The sequence below is a fragment of the Peromyscus californicus genome, unplaced genomic scaffold, assembly GCF_007827085.1.
Source record: "Peromyscus californicus insignis strain IS unplaced genomic scaffold, ASM782708v3 Scaffold_11__1_contigs__length_118956290, whole genome shotgun sequence".
NCBI lineage: Eukaryota > Metazoa > Chordata > Mammalia > Rodentia > Cricetidae > Peromyscus > Peromyscus californicus.
The window spans coordinates 100,997,496-101,016,506 of NW_026294402.1; the positions used below are offsets into that span (position 1 = coordinate 100,997,496).

Below are 19,011 nucleotides of genomic sequence, written 5' to 3' on the forward strand. Positions count from 1 at the left end.
AACCAGGCTGCCCTTGACTCTCGAACTCACAGAGATCCACCTGCCTCCACCTCCTGAGTGCTATTATTAAAGGCCTGCGCCACCACTGCCTAGCTTCTTTAAAAAAAAATAATAATAAATTGTGCATGTATGATGTACACACACACACACACACACACACACAAGCATACCGCAGCATGCATGTAAAGGTCAGTGGACAACTCTGGGCGTTGATTCCGTCCTTCAACCATGGATCCTAAGGCTCAGATCAGAATGGCAGTCTGTTGTGGCAAGTTCTTTTATATGGGGAGCCATCTCACCAACCCCAACATTTATCTTTTCTTGCTTTTATGGCTTCTTAAAACCATACGGCCAAACCTAAGTGTTTAGGCAAATAAAAGATGGTTTGCCTCGGGCAGGGGGAGGGCACTGTGGTCTGGAAAGCACTCTCAGTGTTATCGGGTATGCCAGGGCTGCTGACTAGCCCTGGGCAGTGTCTTTGGACTGCGTGTGTTTAGACATTGGGGCTGGAAGTCGCTGGGACAGGTGCTCTCCCTTAGGTACCTGCCACCTGACTTGACACAGTTCCCTCTGAGGGGCTGGGCTAGGGCTCTGCTCTCTGGCCAGAGCACGCTGAGAGACAGCGTGGCTCACTGGAGGGCCTTTGTAGAAAAGAAAATCAAGGCTGGTGGGCTGTGGCATGGACTCCTAATAGTGCAGGTGCACCTTTAAAGTCCCACTCACACTCTGAGAGTAAGGTGTGACCTTATTTCCTAGCCCAGCCAGACCAGACCCTCTGTGACAGAAGAAGCCCCAGGGGATTGAAATGAGGTGAGCTGCTAGCCACCCTGTGACTGGGCTCCCCTGCATGGGCACTGGGCACGAAGAGGGAACAGCAACTGCTTTTGTCCTTGGACAGTGAGGCAGTACATATTTACTGAGCCTTCTGAGTGCCTGACGCGAGTGTAGACATGTGCTCATCACAGGTAAAAGTCACACTATGAAAAGGCCACATGAAGTGGCCTCGGTTAGTCCTTACCAGGGATGCCCTTTTCCTCCCCTCTAGGTGCTGGCACAGTGGCAGCTTCTCTGCAGTGCTGTGACCCATGCAGACCCTGCCAGGGCCTTGCTCAGCTACATCATCAGGCTAAGCGTGCCCAACCCTTCTACTCAGATGCCCTGGCGGGACTCTTCCATTGCTGGGGAGAAAGGCACATCATGTGCTGGAGATAGAGCCGAGTCGGTAGAGTGCGTGGGTCTAGCTTGCACAAAGCCCTTGCTTGATTTGATACCCAGCACCAAACTGGGCATTAATCAGGCTTGGTGACTCATGTATGCCTATGATCCTAGCACTAAGAGGGAGAGGCAGGAAAAAAGTTCAAGGCCATCCTCAGCTTAACAGTGAGTTCAAGGCCAGCCTGGGCTGCAGGAGATCTTGTCCCAAAACAAAGGAAAAAGAAGAAAAAACTAGAGTTGTTCTGGGAGGGTATACAATCTAAATTAAGGGAGTTACAGTCTCACACTGAGATACCGCAGCGGACGTCAAGAACATGGTTTCCAGCTTAGATGCAAGATTATAAAACATCGGTAGCGAACTTCTGCCCTCCGGGGTTCTCCCATTGTGCTGTAAGCCTGTATTTAAGACCTCGTCCCTCCTTCAATAAATGGCATTCGGCATTAAAAAAAAAGCCAAGTTACAACGCAGTAACCAGACTTCATGAGAGAACCCATGACAGCCAGCCAGACCTCCTCCAAGAATATAGAAAGCATTCAACTTTATGTAAAACCCTGTAACAATGCAGGATTTTTTTCTTTTGTTCTTTCTCTGTTGTAGAATATTATTTTTAAGGTGTGTTAAAAAAAGCATTGTTTTTTGTGAAAATGAACTTGTGTGCTTTATTAGAGTAGGGTCATCAAGGAGAAAATGTGAAGCTGAGGATGCCAGGCAGCATTCTCATGTACAGATATCTAGAAAGCCCCTCCTAGTCAAGCCCATCCTTAAGGCTCAAAACACATTCAGATCAAATGGGTCTTGGAACTGCCTGGTAGTTATCCCTGGTGGTGACTGCCACCTGACCCCTTGGCAGAACAGGCTGAATTTGGGGCAGGACAGACAGGGGTGTGTTGTCCAAACATAAAGATGGCGTGACTCTTCAAGCTTGCCTGGCAGGGAGTGAAGCTAGAGAGTAGTGGGGGAGATGCAGGTACGAGGGACACACTATAAAGCGTCCTTTGCCAGGCATGGCTTGCTTGTCTAGCACCCCAACAGTGGAAAGGTTGAGGCAGGAGGATTGCCACGAGTTTGAGGTTAGTTTGGAATACATATATCAAGGCTTCAAAACAAGGAAGGCGTCCCCCTTCAGAACTGGAAACCAAGTGTCTTCGGTGGGCCCAGCACCCTCCATTAGTGAGTGGCTGTGAACCAGAGGGTGCTTTTCTCTTCAATTTAATCTAATATGGACGTATTTAAGGACCACATTCCTGCTGGCCTGAAGTATAGGCCTCCCTCTGAGGGAACAAGTGGAGGCCCCAGTATTGCCATTGGTCCAATGTCTCTTGTTTTCGGAGTCCACAGTCTGCATTTGGAAATTGGGTTCCTGTTAAAAATTTTAAAAGGAAGGGAAAAAAAAGTCAGAAAAGGAAATGGCACCAGCCAGGCTCCCCCACTGTGGCCTTGAGTCTCGATTGTGTCGGAAAGGGTCTGGAAGAAGAATTATTTTGGCAGTGTGAGTTTCACAGCAGCCAATGGAAACTTCCAGGAATGCTGCTCGGGCCAGCCGGGGGCTGTTTCCACTGCCACTTTTACGAGATGCAGACCCGGTCCTGGCTGGCTGGCTGGCCAACTTGGGGATATGATGAGTTCTTTGAGCTTAGCTCTGCCTCTGGAGGTCCAGTTCATGTTCCACAGGCAGTGGTCTTTCCAGGTTCTGCCCTATGGCACGGTCCTCCCATCCCTGGTTAGCTCATTCAGAAGGGGCCAGCCATCAGGTGGGGCAGGTACCTCTGTGACAGCTGACGTCTTCGCAGGATGCTGTGCACGTTTACAGCTGCATTGAAGGGGAGACTCTCCCAGAATGTCTCCATTTTATCAAGAGCATGAAAGCTCTCTTCTGGATCAAGCTCGAGCCTTCATGGGACCTCAGGGAACGGGACAATCTCTCTTGAGAGATATCACTGGTGAAATTACATGACCTTCCTAGTGCCTGTGGTAACCAAGCCTGCTGCGCTTACAGTGGCCTGGCCTGCAGTGACCTTATCCCCAGTGGCTGGTGTGGCCTTCATGTATGCAGTAGGCACTCAGCAACCCTCAGTGGGGGAAATGAAATGACCAGCTGAGCGTGGGTCAGCCCAGCAAGTGTTAGTGTAGACGTGATTGGTGGGACGGGCTGGGATGGGTAGCCCCTGAGAAGTATACAGCTGTTCTCTACTGACACTTCTCAAAGCCAGAGGAAGTAGACCACTTTCGTGGGAGCCCTGTCTGCAGGGTCTTGGTCCATGAAGTCACACAGCCTCAGGTGACTGGATCTGTAGGCAGCCTTGGTGCTAGGTGTGTGGAAGTAGATCAACGTGGCATTGTCACTTGCCAGTGGTCACCCTCATCCTCACCCCCAGGTGGCACTGTCTCACTCTGTCCTCATAGGACCCACACAAGTAGAGCGCCCACCCTCTGGGCTCCAGGGACACTCCCAGCTTTAGCCCCTGCCCACCTTGGGAAGAGTTCCCTCAGCACAGAGGGGAGGGCCGTGTCCTGGGCAGGACCCGGTGAAGTAGTGTCATTTGTGGGGCAACTTCCTTCCCAGATAGAGGTGGTCCATGGTCTCTGTGATGGACAGAGCCTGGGCCAGGCTAGGGGTCAAAATTCTTTATGCCATGATTGTCTTGGGAGAAGGGCTGAGGGCTGTGAGATCTGCCACCTGCCTCCCCACAAGGCATCTTTTTCTGCCCACAAACTCCAGAGATGCGCACAGAAGGCATGAGAGGCCAGGCAGAGCCTGTTGGTGGGAAGGGAGGCACTGGCATTGGGCAGCAGGCTTGGTGGCTTATGGTGATCCCCAGGGCAGCAAGGTGGGCCCTGCGTCCTGAACTGACCCCTTTTGTTTTGCAGACAGTGTCCATCCTGGAGCAGCGGTTGACCCTGGCAGAAGACAAGCTGAAGCAGTGCCTGGAGAACCAGCAGCTAATCATGCAGAGAACGCCATCATGATCAGGGGGCAAGAATCAGGAGCTCAGTCCATTAGGGATTTGTACAGGGACATGAGTAAATAAATAAAGGGAGCCACATCTGTACAGCCCAGTCTGGGATTGGGTGCTCCTGCTCCCCCACCCCCAAGTGCTGTTTGCACTGGAGCCTCCCCACCCGACCATAGGACACTCCCAGTGGGCAGTGCCACACAGAAGGGAGCCTTGAGACCCTGCTGGCAGGACCACACTCAGTTTAACCAAAAGGAACCACTTGGACTGTGCGCTTCCTCAGAGTCCTAAGATGGTGGCGCGCTGTCTAGAGAGCCTTGCTAGGTTTTCATTCACCTCACCTTCAGGCCCCTGACTGGCTTCTAAGTTGGCAGCTCATTGCTTGGATGAACCAAGAATTTTCTCTCCATCTGACCACCCCCTCCAGAAAGCCCCCAGTGGGCCCATCTGAGTCGGGTTTGTTCAGGAACAAGCTTGATGGAATGGGTAAGGCCTTTGCAAAGGCTTTATTTTCTGTCACCACATAGATTCACCAGGACCTGTGACTTCTTCCTCTCTACATGCATGAGAACAAAGGAATCTGAAAATTAAAACTAATTTGACTGATCTTGTTGCAGGAATGGCTTGTTCTGGGTAAGACCTAATCAGTCCTCCATCCCAGGGCCCGTAAAGAGAGAAGCACAGCGACAACAGGGGGCTTGGGGGGCGTTGTTGGAGGATACCCTTGTTTGCAGCTGTTTAGGGGTGCTGGAGTGCAAGGGTAGCCAAAGCCCTGTGTACTACCCACCTTCCCCTAACTGGCTTCTGTCAGGGTGTGGAGGCCCCACGCACCCTATTTCCATTCATTCATGAGGGTTTCCAGGGGTCCCTCCTCCACATCTGGACTGGGAAAGCCAGAGTGAGTGCTTTCCATGTCTGCATTGCCTGTACCTCCAGCCTTCAGCGTCTTGAGGCTTAGCCAACCAGGGAGGTCCTTATCCCGTAACATACTGTCCTGCCCTGCCCTGGGGTGGGTGCAGTGCTAGAACTCCCCGAAAGCTGTCAGTCCCGGCTCGTTAGCATGGTCACAGCCCATTCAGGAGAGCCTGAATGTCTAAGAGTGCAGGCTGGCAAGAGGGCCAGCCTGTGTTGATTTCTGATAAATCACAAGTGTGGGAGGTTGCCTCCTCCAGCTTGCACTAGGCGGGGAGAGCTGAATTCCAGAGTTAGACCTTGGTCCTGCCCGCCCCCAGCTGTACCCCTCAATACTCGGTCTAACCTGTCTGAGGCTCTGATGGTTACAGAGTTTTGAAGCAATGACCTCTGTTCCTCTAGGTGCTGCACTCTGCCAGTGCAGAGTCGTGGCTCAAGGGACCCTGTCACTCTGTCCAGTCCCACTAGATGGCAGAGCCCATTGTCAGGGACAGCAGCTGGGGTTCCCTGGGAAGCTGCAGTGCAGGCCTGGTAGCCTGCACTGGCAGGAAAGCCTCTCAGCTGCTTCAGGAGGTAGAAGGCACCCCGTCCCAGGAGCTTTAGCTGGCTGCTACTCAAAGGGTGCAGCTTGTGGAGCCGACCTTGTCACCCCTGCCATGCTGGTCTGCCACCCGGCATGGGCTCCTTTGGTGAAGGCAGGCCGAGGGTGGCACACGCCTTTAGTCCCAGCACTCAGGAGGCAGAGACAGGTGGATCTCCGAGTCTGAGCCTGTTCTCACAGTGAGACCCTGTCTCAAAAACAGTTGAGAGTCAGCCTCCGTCCCCTCTGCCTCCTGGCTGCAGGTGCAGGTGACCAGCTGCTTCGAGCTCCTGCTGCTTGACTTCCCCACCACGATGGACTGTGAACCAAATGAACCTTTCCTTCCTGGAGGTGCTGTCGCCAAGTGAGAGCGGCCTTCCTGGGGTGTTTCCACAGCTCACACACACCTCCCTCAGTAGAGCCACAGAGACCTCGGGATTAGGGAAAGTACAGTTCTCAGTAGGCTCGCCTTCTACCTATCACTGGGCTTTCTCAGCCTCCATTGGAATGAGTGGTAATCTTTACTTCCATGCCCAGGGCAGACTTATGAAGGGCTAAAGCTCATTTAGGGCCAAGTTCTTCCCAAAGGGTCCTTTTTGCTCCCACAAGAACCAACTCAGAACTTCCCTGCTCCAAGAAGCTGGGGACCTGAGTTGCACTGGTTGGGGAGGAGGTCTACAGTCCTCTTTCCACTCCGGGCGTTGACTAGCTACACTGTTACCTCCTACCCCTGTGAAGACGTTCCAGCTCCCTGAGCTGGACAACTGTCTGGAATGCTAGGGGGGTCCAACACGGGAGGTGGGGAGGGGCTGGATGGACTTGGGGGGCTTGCAAGGTTGGAGGTCATGTAGATGGACCTTTCTTGCAATATTTATATCCCCAAATGATACTATCAGCCCTGCCTGATAGCTCCTCTGCTCCCACCCCCTCCCTCTTGCTCCAAGCACAAAAGCAGCCCTCTGAAAGTTCAGCGATGGCTCCAGATTGGATTTAAGTGACTGAGCTCCCAGAGAGGCTCTAACTCTTTCCCTCCCCTCCTGTCCTCATCCCTCTCTCTCTCCCTAAGAAGTATCTGGTTAAGTTGCCCTGGCCAGCTTGCGGAGGTTCCAGGGCATGGGCCTGCACTTGTCAGAGATGAAATGGTGCCAGGCAGCCCCAGGAAGAAGTGGCCAAGCCAGCTCCCAGCCACGGTTTGCCTCTACTGCTGTGATAAGACATTCTGACCCCAAGCATCCTGGGGAGGAAAAGGTTAACTTATCTTACACATCCAGATCTCAGGCCATGCCTAAGGAAAGTCAGGGCAAGAATTCAAGCAGAGGCCATGGAGAAACCCAGCTTGCTGTCCATGGCTCACTCAGCCTTTTTATACAACCCCGGACCACTAGCTGAGGGGTGGCACCACAAGGGGCTGGACCCTCCCACACCAATCATTATTCAAGAAAGTGTCCCACAGATTTGCCTGCAGGCCAATACGATGCAAGTATTTTCTCAGTTGAGGGTCCACCCTTCTTCCCAAATGACTCTAGCTTGTCAAGTTAACCACAACTAACCACACATGGCAAGCCACCTGCCCCTCATCTTTGAGTACCACCCCCCAACTCAAGGGCGTCTAACAGGTGTGGTCCAAGAGCCCCCAAAGGCCTGTGGCTATTTCCACAGTCTCTGCCTTGGAGCACTCTCCCATGCTTTTCCTGCCTTCTGTCCTGGGGTCTCTGTCTTACGACTTTGCCACGGCTCATCATGATTTCTTCCTGGTAGTGGGCAGAGCAGCAGAGGTGAGATGATCTTCCTCATCATTGCCCAGATTCTGGCTCTTTGGTCTTGAAAAGTCCCCTCAGCTGGGCAGTGATGGCACATGCATGCCTTTAATCCCAGCATTCGGGAGACAGGCTGGTGAGTCTCCATGAGTTCAAGGCCAGTCTGATCTACAGAACAAGTTCTGGGACAGCTGAGACTGCACAGAGAAACCCTATCTCACAAAAAGAAAGAAAGAAAAGCCCCTCCTATTTTCCGTCCTCTGTACAATACTCAGTGTGAATGTGGATAGTATATGACTGTCTATTACCACACAGCAAGGTCTCTTTTCTGACACTTGGCTTACATATCTATGGAGACAGGGGACTCGTGGGCCCAGGGTCTCTGGCTCAGAACTCCAGGTGGCCTTCATTCCTTGTTCAGTAGCTCCTGCCACAGGCATCTCCAGGGGTGAGGAGGAGTTTGGGAGGCCACTTCTGCCACCACTAGGGCTAGCGCAGGTTTGGGAGTGGATATTTGTGATTACCGAGAACCCCGGAAACCCTGCCCGCTGAGCAAGGGAGTGCAGGTTGAGTCACCCTCCCCCTGCCTGCCGCCGCCGCAGTCCCAGCTCCGTCATTAACCTCATCTTCCTAATGGTTGGCTCAAGATAGGCCCTTGATGGCCCCAGCCTAAACTGGTGTGTGACCATGGGGGCGGGGGGTGCACCAGAGGCCACAGGGGCAGCTTCTCACCCACAGCCCCTCTCCCCCTGCCTCACCCACCTCGGGTTGCTGAGGAGAACCAAGTTTGCTGAGGAAGCTGTGACAGGCAGCATCATTGCCCCAGGGCATAATTCTATTTCCTGTGAACATTGCTGCTTGGCCATGGGACCCGGTTCCTTTACCTGGGAGACTAGCCCACCCCAGCCACGGCACCGTGAGCGCTGTGCGCTTACTTCCAGCACACTAAGGAAGTACCCCTCTAGAAGCTCCACTCTGCCTTTTGGCTCAGGATGTGGGGCACTCATGACTATGCTTGGGGTGGACCGTGAGCCGGCCCGAGTGCCTGTTGCTGCCTAGCTGCTAGGAAGCATGGGGGGCCAGCGCCTCCTGCATGTGGAAGCGCTCTCCAGAGAGCCTATTTATAGAGCAAGGGTAGGTGTTTTCACTTAGATGAGGCCACCAGCCAGTGGCTTGCAGTCAGTTGTGGAAGAACCCCCACCCCTCCCCCCACCCCACCCCTCCCACTCCTACTGCCTGGAGAAGCCTGTTCACTGGGAGGAAGGAAGGAAGCCTGCTTTCCTGCCCTTCCTGTTCTCAGCCTCCACTTCTCTCTTTCAGGCACAGCATCTGTTCCTGGAAGGGGGTCCTTTAGTCTGCTTGGTGGGTCCCCTGTGGGCCCACAGGTTAGTGTCATGAAGCCACACACACCAACACCCTGTCCATCTCCACCTTCCAGATGGACACCTGCACTTGGTGATTTAGATGTCCCTGAGCTCCTGGGCTCATGTTTAACCAGGCCTGTGTGTTCCCTCGATCTCAGCCCTAGCCCTGGAAGAATGGTGTCCTTGCCTCTAAATGCTCCGCTCCCTTGCCTCCTGTACCCTCTGCCTTCCACCAGGCTTGGCTTGGCCCAGGGCCTTGCTGGGATTTGACAGATCCCTCTAGAACAACCCTGCTCTTCAAGAAACTGCTGCACTAACCCAGCCCACCTCCACACTGAGCTCCTTAGACTGACCCCAGCCGAGGACCCAACCCTTGTGCTCAGGGCAGGACATGTTCATCTCTCCCCAGCCCTGCTCAGGGCTCAGAATCTTTTTCCCATGACAGCTGCTGCAGAATTTGTCCCTCAGAAGCCTCTGAAACCTGGAGCTGAAAAGCATGTGTAACTAGCACCCCTCCTCTCCAGGCAGCAGCTCGCATGCGCCCACACCTATGCCTGCTCCCTGGAAACAGAAGGAACTTTCTGTCCCAGAAACCAGGCTGCTATGGACTCCGGCAGGAGCTGGGAGACTGACCTCTGTTCTGAGGCTGCCCCTGGAATGTGGGTTGTGACCATCTCCCCCAAGTGGTTGGGATGCACCTAGAACAAGGCCAGTCGTGAGATCTCACAAGAATGCTCACAGCCCTTTTGAGAGGAGTCTAGTCTCCTGTTGAAAACCAATGCCTCTGATCTGAAGGAAACGCAGGTCCTCAGACCCCTCTGGTGGGAGTGGAAGCCTCAGGCAGGGAGGCCAGGTGCCGACCACCAACCTCCCCAAGAGCATGAGCCTCTTCAGCCCTCCTGCAGATCAACAGGGAGCCTGGCAAGGAGCCCAGGCCTTTCCAACCTGGTCTCCCACGCCTGCCCCTGGCAACCCCATTGGTTCTCAGCACAGCACTCAAGCTGCCAAAGGGTCAAACTGAAAGACAGTAGGTAACAGAAAGGTTATGGACAGCTCATGCCGCTCCTGCTCAGCCTCCTCCAAAGACAGGCCAAGTGGGCCCCTCATTCCCGTCCCCCTCAGTCCCAGGGCCTTTGCACACACTGCCCCTGCAGCCAGGAATGCAGGACCTCACCTCTGAGTCTCAGCCTTCATACTGATAGCATGGAGTGACAGCCGAAGGAACCTTGTGGTCTGCTGGAAGACTTGCTGAGACAATTCACGCACAGTTCCAAGAGCTTGTCTCCAGTGGAATAGGATCCATGGCCCAGGGAGGAGATAGGAACTCAAGAGTTGGGCCTGGATTATTGCTGTTCCCATGCTAGCCAGCCAGCTCGGCCTCTGTTGACTATCTGGGCTCCACTGGGGCTCGGCCAGTATTCCTGGGGGGGAGGGGGGCCCATTATGCTCCATGGTGCCTTCACATGCCTTTGCCCAACTGCCACACATCTTTTACTGGACTCTACCACCCACCACATAACCAGTATGGCCTTTCCCTAGTGGACTTCCAACCACCAGGCCAAGCCAGGTGCCTCCACACAACTCATGTGCCAGGCAGGCCTCCCCATGCACTAGCTGAGAAAGCCAAGGTGGTTAGCTCCTCAGACCAGCGGGCCTGGTGAGAGGGCAGGGTTTGAGAGAACACTGTCACTAGTCACCAGAAGTGAGGCGCCTTCTGTCCCCAATTTCTCCTGCTTACCAGGTGCTTCCCCCCCAACCCGACCCACTGTGGTCCGGGACCCTAGATAAGCAGAGTGAGGATTGGGACTTTTTCTGGCTGAGAGAAAAGAGCGGCCTCCTAGGGGCCCCTTGCACCGCCCCCATCCAACCACTGGCCTGGGGCCTCCTGCAGGGGCCTGGGAGCCTGTCTGCCAATCTGGAGTTGTGGTAGAGCTTCTGGGGACCAAGTCTGCCTTGGCTTCCTCCACAGCCATATGTTTCCAATCCCTTCCCAGGCCCCCTCTCCTCCTCCCCAGCCCCTTCCCATTTCCTCGCTCAGCCATCCACTCCATGTGGAACTAATTAAGAGACCCTCAGGGCTCGTAACCCAACTCTGGCCCCGGCTTGGGGAGGGTGCTCTGTCCTGGGCCGTGTGCAGAGCTGCAGCTTCCCCACACTTCCCACCTCATCCCTGTCTGGTCCTGACCAGCTCTAAGCTGAGACCACAAAGAACTGGCCATAACCAAGAGTCAGCTTGTTGATGGAAGGAAGTATAGCCAGGCAGGCCATCTTGGCTCTTCCTCTTGTCTCCCTTGAAGTACCCCAGCCTCCCAAGTAGCTGGACTAGGAGCTCTGCTCCCAATGAGGAGCTGGACCCGTGTAAAAGGCAAAGCCCGGGGTCCCTGGGGCAGACTTTGGGGGTTCTGAACCACTAACTTGGTGATCTGCAGCTTCCCATTTGAAAAATGTTGAATAGCCACCAAGCAACATAAGGCCACATTCTCCTAAAAGCCCCACTCCCTGGAGGTTATGCAAAAAAAAATCTGGTGCTGATCACTCAGATCACCGAAGTTTGGGAAATGCCAGACTTCTTTGGGATGGACAGGTATAGCTGGAGCCTCCCTGCAGGACTCGTCAGAGCCTTCCGTGTAGTCCTCTACACGGAAGTTGTTTCCAGAGGCGTGACCACGCGAGCTCTTGTACAGAGGTGGGAATCCGTTCTGGAAAATACTGTCAGGACAGTCGTTTTCCCCTGGCTCTTAGGAAAGGCGGGCACTGAATGGCGGTGACCGCTAAGAAGAGAGCCGGAGCCCATGGTGGCGGGGGTGGGATTGGGGGTACTGTGGCCAAGACTAGAGGTTGAAGGATGCTTGAGTCAGGCCAGGGCCCTGGTGATTCCCCGCCTGATCTTCCTTCCTTATGGGAGAGCAGGCAGTGGGTGGGACAGCATGGGTGCTGAGGCCCAAGCTGGCAGGCAGGGCCTTTCCCATGCAGTGAGACCTGCACAGGCAGGCCCAGGCTGTTGGGAGTGTCCGCGCTGCCACCCCACGGCAATATCAGCCTGGGGATGGGGCAGCCACTGGCTCAAGGTTCAAAAGAGCGCCTTTGTCTCTGCTTCACACCCGGTTGGGGCCAGCCTCTGCCCAGAGCCCACTCTACCTGCATGCTGGCACAGGTGTCCCACACCCTCCTGGCACTCGGCTCCAGAGCCTCCCCACCAGGGTCCTCTACTGGTTCTCTCTCCTCTCCTGCCTGAACACAAGGAGAGCTGGGCAGGGGAAGGCTAGGCTTTTCACACATGCGTGGGCCTTTCCTGCCTCATAGAGGCCTTGCATGGCATCCCACAACCCACTTTACAGAGAAAGAAACAGGTTGGGAGAGAGGCAGTGATGGGCTGGGGTTGGATCCAGCTGTCTTAGGCTTTCCAGTTTCCACCCCACCCACCCCATTTCATCCCTACTCCGTCCTGAAAGTCACAGTGTAAGGCCTGGCAGGTGTCTGTACTTGACCTTGTCTGACACAGTTGGACCAGGCCAAGACGGCTCCTGCTACCTCCTATAGGGCATGAGAACAAAACAGCGTCTGTGCTCCGCCAGCCCCCTGGGCCACGGAGGTGCTTCCCCGGTGTTTCCGCCTAAGAACCTGCCAGGCTTCCCTCTGGGAGTTAGTGAGGCAAATGGACAGATGCAGGGCCAAGGGCCGGAGCCCCGCCTGGAGCCATCCCAAGTGACAGCACAGTTGATGTCTTCTCAGCTCTCCGGGTCTTCGTGTGGCTCCTGGGAGCTGCCTGGAAGTCCCACATCCTGTCTGGAAATGAGAGTCAGAGCGATGATTTTAGTTCTGGTTTTGCTGTCTCCTTCCTTCCTCCCTTTCTTTGTTTTCTTTCTTTCTTTTTCTTCCTCTTTTTTTTTTTTTTTTTTTTTAACTTTTTTGAGGAGACAGGGTCTCACTATGCAGCTCTAACTGTCCCGGAACTCACTATGTAGACCAGGCTGGCCTCAAACTCATAGAAATCCAAGATCCGCCTGCCTCTGCCTCCCAAGTGCTGGGATTAAAGGTGTGCGTCACTCCTCCTGGCTCATGCTCTCTTCATGAGCTAGAGCTGAGTGCCAGGAGGAAGACGGGGTAACTTCCAGCAAAGCTAGCCTCTTGCCCATCCTGTCCTCACATTAGAGAGCAGAGTCAAAGTTCACTGAACCTCTGCATCCTTCCACAATCTTTTATGTGCTTTCTGGGATGGAGGGGGACCTTCCTTGGGACACTGGCTGATATGGCAGAAGTAGGCCTCGGGGCAGCCACCAGATAGGGGCACCCCCAATCTGTTTCCTGGCACCACCAACCTGGGGACAGGCAGCCTAGCTCCAGGACAGCCCAGCCTATGTGAGTTGTACTAGGTGTGAAACCTGGGACAGGGACCTCAAGCTAGCGCCCGTGTCTGGCCAGGCCAGGTGGTTCCCAGGCCATTTCCCTGGCATCATCATGGTCACCGTCATTGTCACTATCAATGCCTCATAGGAGGGATTCCTGAAAAACAGGGCTGCGTAGGCTGCTAGGGAGGGGACCAGACAGGCCCAGGCGACAGGCAGATTCTAATGAGGCAATTAGGCTGAGCAGTTACTGAGAGACCTGCCCACCCAAGGCAAGCCCAGCCCAGGCCCCTGGCACATCCGCCAGCCCAGGCCAGGTGCCCTGGGAATTCCTGGCCTGCTCCACCCTCCCAGCCTCAGAGGTGGGACTGGTTTGATTGTCAAGAACCTTTTTACTCCTGCTTTCCTAGTTTGAAAACCATAGGCACGTTTGGCGAGACAGAACCAGGGGACTCCTAACTCCATCACTACTTTTTATAATTGAGTTAGGGGGGCTAGCAGGGCCCCACCCATAGGTACTCTAGGCCCTTCCTGGCTGAGGTAGCCATAAAAGGACCAGAAGCTTAGAGACAGAGGCCAAGGATGACATGGTGAGCAGTAGCAGGCAGCTAAATACCCTGCTTTCCAAAGCACTGCTTCCTTCAGAGTCCAGGGTGGGCTCATGGGGGTGCTGCCTCTAGCCAGGGTCTTTCATAGAGGAGGGAAGGACAGAGTTCTTGGAATGCTGGAAAGGGGATACTTCGGGGCGGGGACCCCTCTCCTTCTCTACCCAGCCTGCCTCTGAGGCCTAAGAAAATTTTCAGCAGCCTACCTGATTTCCCCAGGCTGTGGAATGGCTTCTCCTGGCCCTCCAGAGATGACTTCAGTGTTGGCAGATGGAGCATCTGGATGAATCAATACCCCTCATACTTCTTTGGGTTTAAGGGGTGCTGGTATGGGCCTAGACCCAGGCTCAGGGTTCTAAGGATTCAAGTTCCACAAAGAGGCTAGAGTTCTGGTTCAGCCTGTGGAGGAAGGGTATGCCATACCGATCCTGGCAGGGGAAGGAGGAGCTCTGACAGGAATTTGAGGCCCTGGCAAGGGGGAGAGCAGAGGCTTGGGGCAGGGAGCCTTTGGGCTCCAGGTTCTCCTACCGAGCATCTCCAGGTAGGTCAGAGGGAACATACTGAAGGCCACATGGGGAATGGAAGTGAGGGGCTTCCAGAATCGTATCACGTGACAGGGGAGGCCCCAACACATTTTAAATCATAGGAGCAGATGCTTACGGCTGACAACATAGAAGCTTCTAGAAGCATGCTGGGGTGGGTTCTAATCCTGACACAGCCACTTTGCAGGTATCTGCTCTGGCTCAGAAGGGGAGTCTGGGGAAGAAAGAGAAGGTAGTCCAAGGCAACAGCAGGAAGGCAGGTTCTAGTAGAGGGACCGATAAGGGCACCACCACCCAAGCAAGAACCAGCCAAGTGTCCAAGAGGAAGCCAGATGAGCCTTGTCAGAGGCTAGCCAAAGAGTCAAAGAGTGTGGTGGACAGCTGAGACTCCAGGGCCTGGGTAGACCTCCTATGTTTGCCGTTACCCCCCCCCCACCGCCCTACCCCCCACCCCCCCTGTCTTCCCACACTGTGCCAGTCTTCCAACCTGGGGGTGGGAGATGTGGGGGAGGGCAGAAGAGCCTGGAACCAATTGAGAACCCTGGCAAAGAAAGAGGAGCTCTGGATTTTAGTCCGGACCCAGGCCTTGGCCACAGCTTGACTTGTGACCGTGGGCCTCAGTTTCTTCATCTGTCAAAGAAGTTGGCAACGCTCCCAGAGCTGACGCAAAGCCCGGGGAACATGTTGGACACAGTCATTTGTGCACCTGGCCAGTAAGCCCAAGGGGGCTGGTGTGTGGGAACTCTTCTGGAAGCCCCAGGCAGTCCTCCAGCCTCTCCCTAGACGGCCCTTCCTACTTGCTCATGTTTATATGTTTCCTTCCCATCACCTGGGCCACCGTGACTCACCCCCGGCCCTGTGGGTATGTGAGTAAGTGGCTGGGACCAGTGCCAAGCCAATGGGCAAGACACTTCCCTTCCTGGGCCTCAGCGTTCCCATCTGTAGAACGGTCGGAGGCCTTCTTTGCTCACCTCATTGAGGAATCTGGAACAATCGCAGGGCTGAGGAGGTGAAAGCAAGAAATGGCCAGGAAGAGAGGGCAGCGCAGGCCTCACCTGCCCAGAACCAACCGGCACAGCTGTCCCCATCCTCTCAGGGATGCCAAGAACTTGGAATGGCCAATGAGAGGCCTAGCTGCTCCAGGACTCTGGCTTGACACTGTGGGTGTCGTACTCAAGCGATGGAAGGGACCAGGCCCCGTGGGATGAAGTACCTTATAAGCAGGTAAAGGGTGGGAACTGCTGGACCCTGTAAGGGAGAATTTGGAGCTTGAAGAGACCCTGCCATGGCCGGGCAGAAAAACTTCCCGAGCCAGGGGCACCCCGGGAACTCAAGAGGTGATGATGGGCACTGTGGCATAAACATGTAATTCCAGCAGAGAGAATGGGCCTGAAGTGGGAGGCTTGAGAGTTCAAGGCCAGCCTTAGGTACACAATGAGACCCTTTCTCAAAACAAAACGGCTTAGAGAGAGAGCTCAATGGCAGAGTGCCTGTCCCCTGTGTGAGAGAGTCCCTAAGTTCAATCTCCATCCAGTACTTGGGAAGAGGATGGGATGAGTTCAGAGGGTGTGGGCAGGAGCACTGTGTCTGGAACAGGGAGTGGGAGGGTCAAAGGTCATGAGTGAGGGGGCGAGCCAAGAGGCCACAGCTGGTATGGCTGTGAATTGAGAGCCCACCACAAAGAAGGGGTTTTGTGTTTTTGCAGTACAAGGGCATTGAGTATGGAGTCAGAGAAGAACCTGGTGTTCCCCTTGCATCATGTGAGTCCCAGGGATCGAACTCAGATCCACAGGCTCAGTGGCAAGTGCTTATACCTGATGAATCATTTCACCAGCCCCTACTTCTTATTTTTGAGCTAAGGTCTCACTAGGTTGCCCAAGCTGGTCTTCAATTCACTCTGTAGTCTAGTCAGGCCTTGAGCTTGGGAGCCTCCCACCTCACCTCCTGGATAGCTGGGGACTACAGACTTGTGTCACCAGGCCTGGCTACAAATGGGTTTTATGCCCTTTTCCTATCACAATTATTTGGCCTGGTAATGTTTGCTGTAAAGATTTTGGAAGCCAGGGTATGGCTTAGCAAGAAGTGCTGCAATTGACTAGTAATACCTGCCTGGAGTAAAACATAGATGCCTGCCCCATGTGGATTCCTGCCTCCTATTTCCCATTCTCAGACTGGTTTCTGTAGATGGGGCCTGTGGCTGAGAGAGGCACACTCTCAGAGTGAGTAGCTACGGGGACTCCATGTAGAGAGGTTCTGTTTTGTCCTGCTGGGTGAGGAGGACTCTTACATTATTCTGCTCTTACATGAATGTCCATTCCTGCCTTGTATCTTTCCTAGCACAGAGCAGGCGCTCAAAAAGTGTTTGAGAAGCTGGGCAGTGGTAGTGCATGCCTTTAATCTCGGCAGAGGCAGAGGCACAGGCAGGTGGATCTCTGGATCTCTGTGAACAGAGCTAGTTCCAGAACAGCCAAGGCTACACAAAGAACCCTATCTTGAAAAACAAACAAACAAAAACAAGCGTTTGAGAGGCAGCAGGTGGGAGGCTGGCCTAAGACCTGGTTCTTTTCTCTCCCGTTCCTTTGCATTCTTTTTTTTTTTTTTTTTTTTTTTTTTTTTTTGGTTTTTCGAGACAGGGTTTCTCTGTGTAGCTTTGCGCCTCTCCTGGAACTCACTTGGTAGCCCAGGCTGGCCTCGAACTCACAGAGATCCGCCTGGCTCTGCCTCCCGAGTGCTGGGATTAAAGGTGTGCGCCACCACCGCCCGGCTCCTTTGCATTCTTTAGGCAGCCTTGGGATCAGATTCCCACAGATATTCCCAGGCCCTTGCTTCCGTCCTGTCATGTTTCATGCTCTGATTGACCTGGACGTGGCCCTATCTCTTGCTCTGGTTATTTGTTCCCCAAGGCTCTGCATTCTCACCTGCTCAGCCCACACATCTGGGCAGATGTGGTTCCCAGCTACCCTGTGCCCTAAGACTGTCATTTGGGGTTGGGGGGGGGGGGGGTAAGCCAAGAGTGGAATCCTCATCCTTCAAGAACTTCAAACCACTGAGACCCTAGAACCAACCAATAGGAGACAGTGGGTCTGGGTTGGGGGAAGGAGTATGGTTCCCATTGGTTTGGTGGGACAGTTCCTCTGGCTAGCCCATCTGCCCCACCTAACAGGAACAGCAAGTGCCAGACTGGAGCTGAGTATGTGCATGCATCCAACAATGTGTGTGCACATTCACTTAGGTGGCTGTGAGCGTGTATGGATCCTAGGGAGATGCATGCATGCCTCAGGGCCTATGTTGTGTGTTCTTGAATGTATATGTGTGTGTAGATGCAAACATATGAGCATGTACAGCAAGAGTTCTGTTCAGAACTAGTCTTTCACAGATTACTGCTCACCTACTTGTCTGGACATCTACCCAGGTGAATGACCCACCAAAGGCTGAGCAAGCTGTTCCAAGGGGCAAGGGTAAGCAGAGTGAGTATGAGTTTCCAATAGTGGCATGGGGGAGCTTCACTGGGCACAGGGTGGCTGAGCCAACAGCAGCAGGAGTTGTCGACTGCAGTGTTCCTCACGGCCCCAGCCGCTACTCATTTCTAATAGGGGATGGTAGGTAGATCTGCTAGGAACTCACCCTCTTAGCTGGAATCATAGGACACACCTGTCGTCCCAGCATTCAGGAGGCAGAAATGAGGGGTATAATTTGAAGCCAGCCTGGGCTACAACCCAGGCTACAAAAGAGAGGTCTTGTCTCAAAAGCAAAACAAAACAAAACAAAAAACAAACCAACCAAACAAAAAACAAGAAAAAAAGTTAGAGGGGTTACAGAAAGGAGAAAGAATACATAAAGTAAATAGGTGCTCACCCTAAATGTGTGCTAGCTTCATTGGGCTCAGGAGGACAGGAAAGTGACCCTTACCTACAGGACATGCTGCTCAACATGATTGTTCATCTTGAAGAAATCCATGTTTGGTGACACAGCAGTGGGGTCACCAAGCCACACAGGGGATAGGGGCACACCAGTTCACATCTGTCCTCCTGCCAGAAAGCAGCGAAAGGCAGGAAATGCCCCCCCTGCTCCCACCCTCCCCCCCATCATGGCTAGGCTTGTCCTCCGTCATTCTGGGTTGGATGTGCACAGACAAGAAAGGCAGCTTCAAACGCGCCTTGTGGGTTCCAGGTAATTAGGGATGAGACAGGGACAGAGGAAGCGGATGACCATACATCTCCCTGGGCATCCAAACTGAGGAAGTCTGTAGGTGTACTGTCCGGTCACTGTGACGGAATGCAGACCCGATGGGGACAAGGATCCTGGAAGCTTGCTGCAGCTAATCGCACTGAAGGATCAGAGGAGGCTCCTGGAAAGTGACATCTAAGCTGAGCTCAGAAAGTAGGCAATGGCTAGGGGCAAGAACTGTCCAGGCCTTTGCAGGGGATGGTTGTTGTGCAACAGTTTCCTCTGAGATTGAAATATTCCATCCTACAGGGAAGCTCCTTAAGCAGGAAAGTAAACAACTCAAAATAGCTTCAGGAAGTCCCTGACACCGACCAGATTCACTAGGCCCCTCCCTGTCAGAGTAAGCAATAAAGGCTGAGCCCGTCCTTACAGAAGAGCAGAGACAAGCTGCAAAGAAGACTCTGAGACCAGACCAGCTGCCAGAAAGAAGCCGAAGCCAGCTGAGCTGCCTGGGAGAGGTTTAGATCAGAGTCACTTGGAAAGGACACTCTCCAGCCTGTGGATCTGC

General features: G+C 53.9%; 1 protein-coding gene across 3 annotated transcripts in view; it reads left to right on the top strand.

The window, feature by feature from the left end:
- The window catches only part of Poc1a (POC1 centriolar protein A), a 72,267-nt gene extending 67,491 nt beyond the window's left edge, over nt 1-4,776 (top strand). For all 3 annotated transcript variants that reach the window (XM_052719247.1, XM_052719230.1, XM_052719240.1), the window contains one exon: nt 4,085-4,776. In XM_052719247.1, the coding sequence (XP_052575207.1) occupies nt 4,085-4,183 (99 nt within the window). In that variant the 3' untranslated portion in view covers nt 4,184-4,776. The remainder of the gene's footprint in view (nt 1-4,084) is intronic.
- The last annotated feature ends 14,235 nt before the right edge of the window (nt 4,777-19,011 follow it).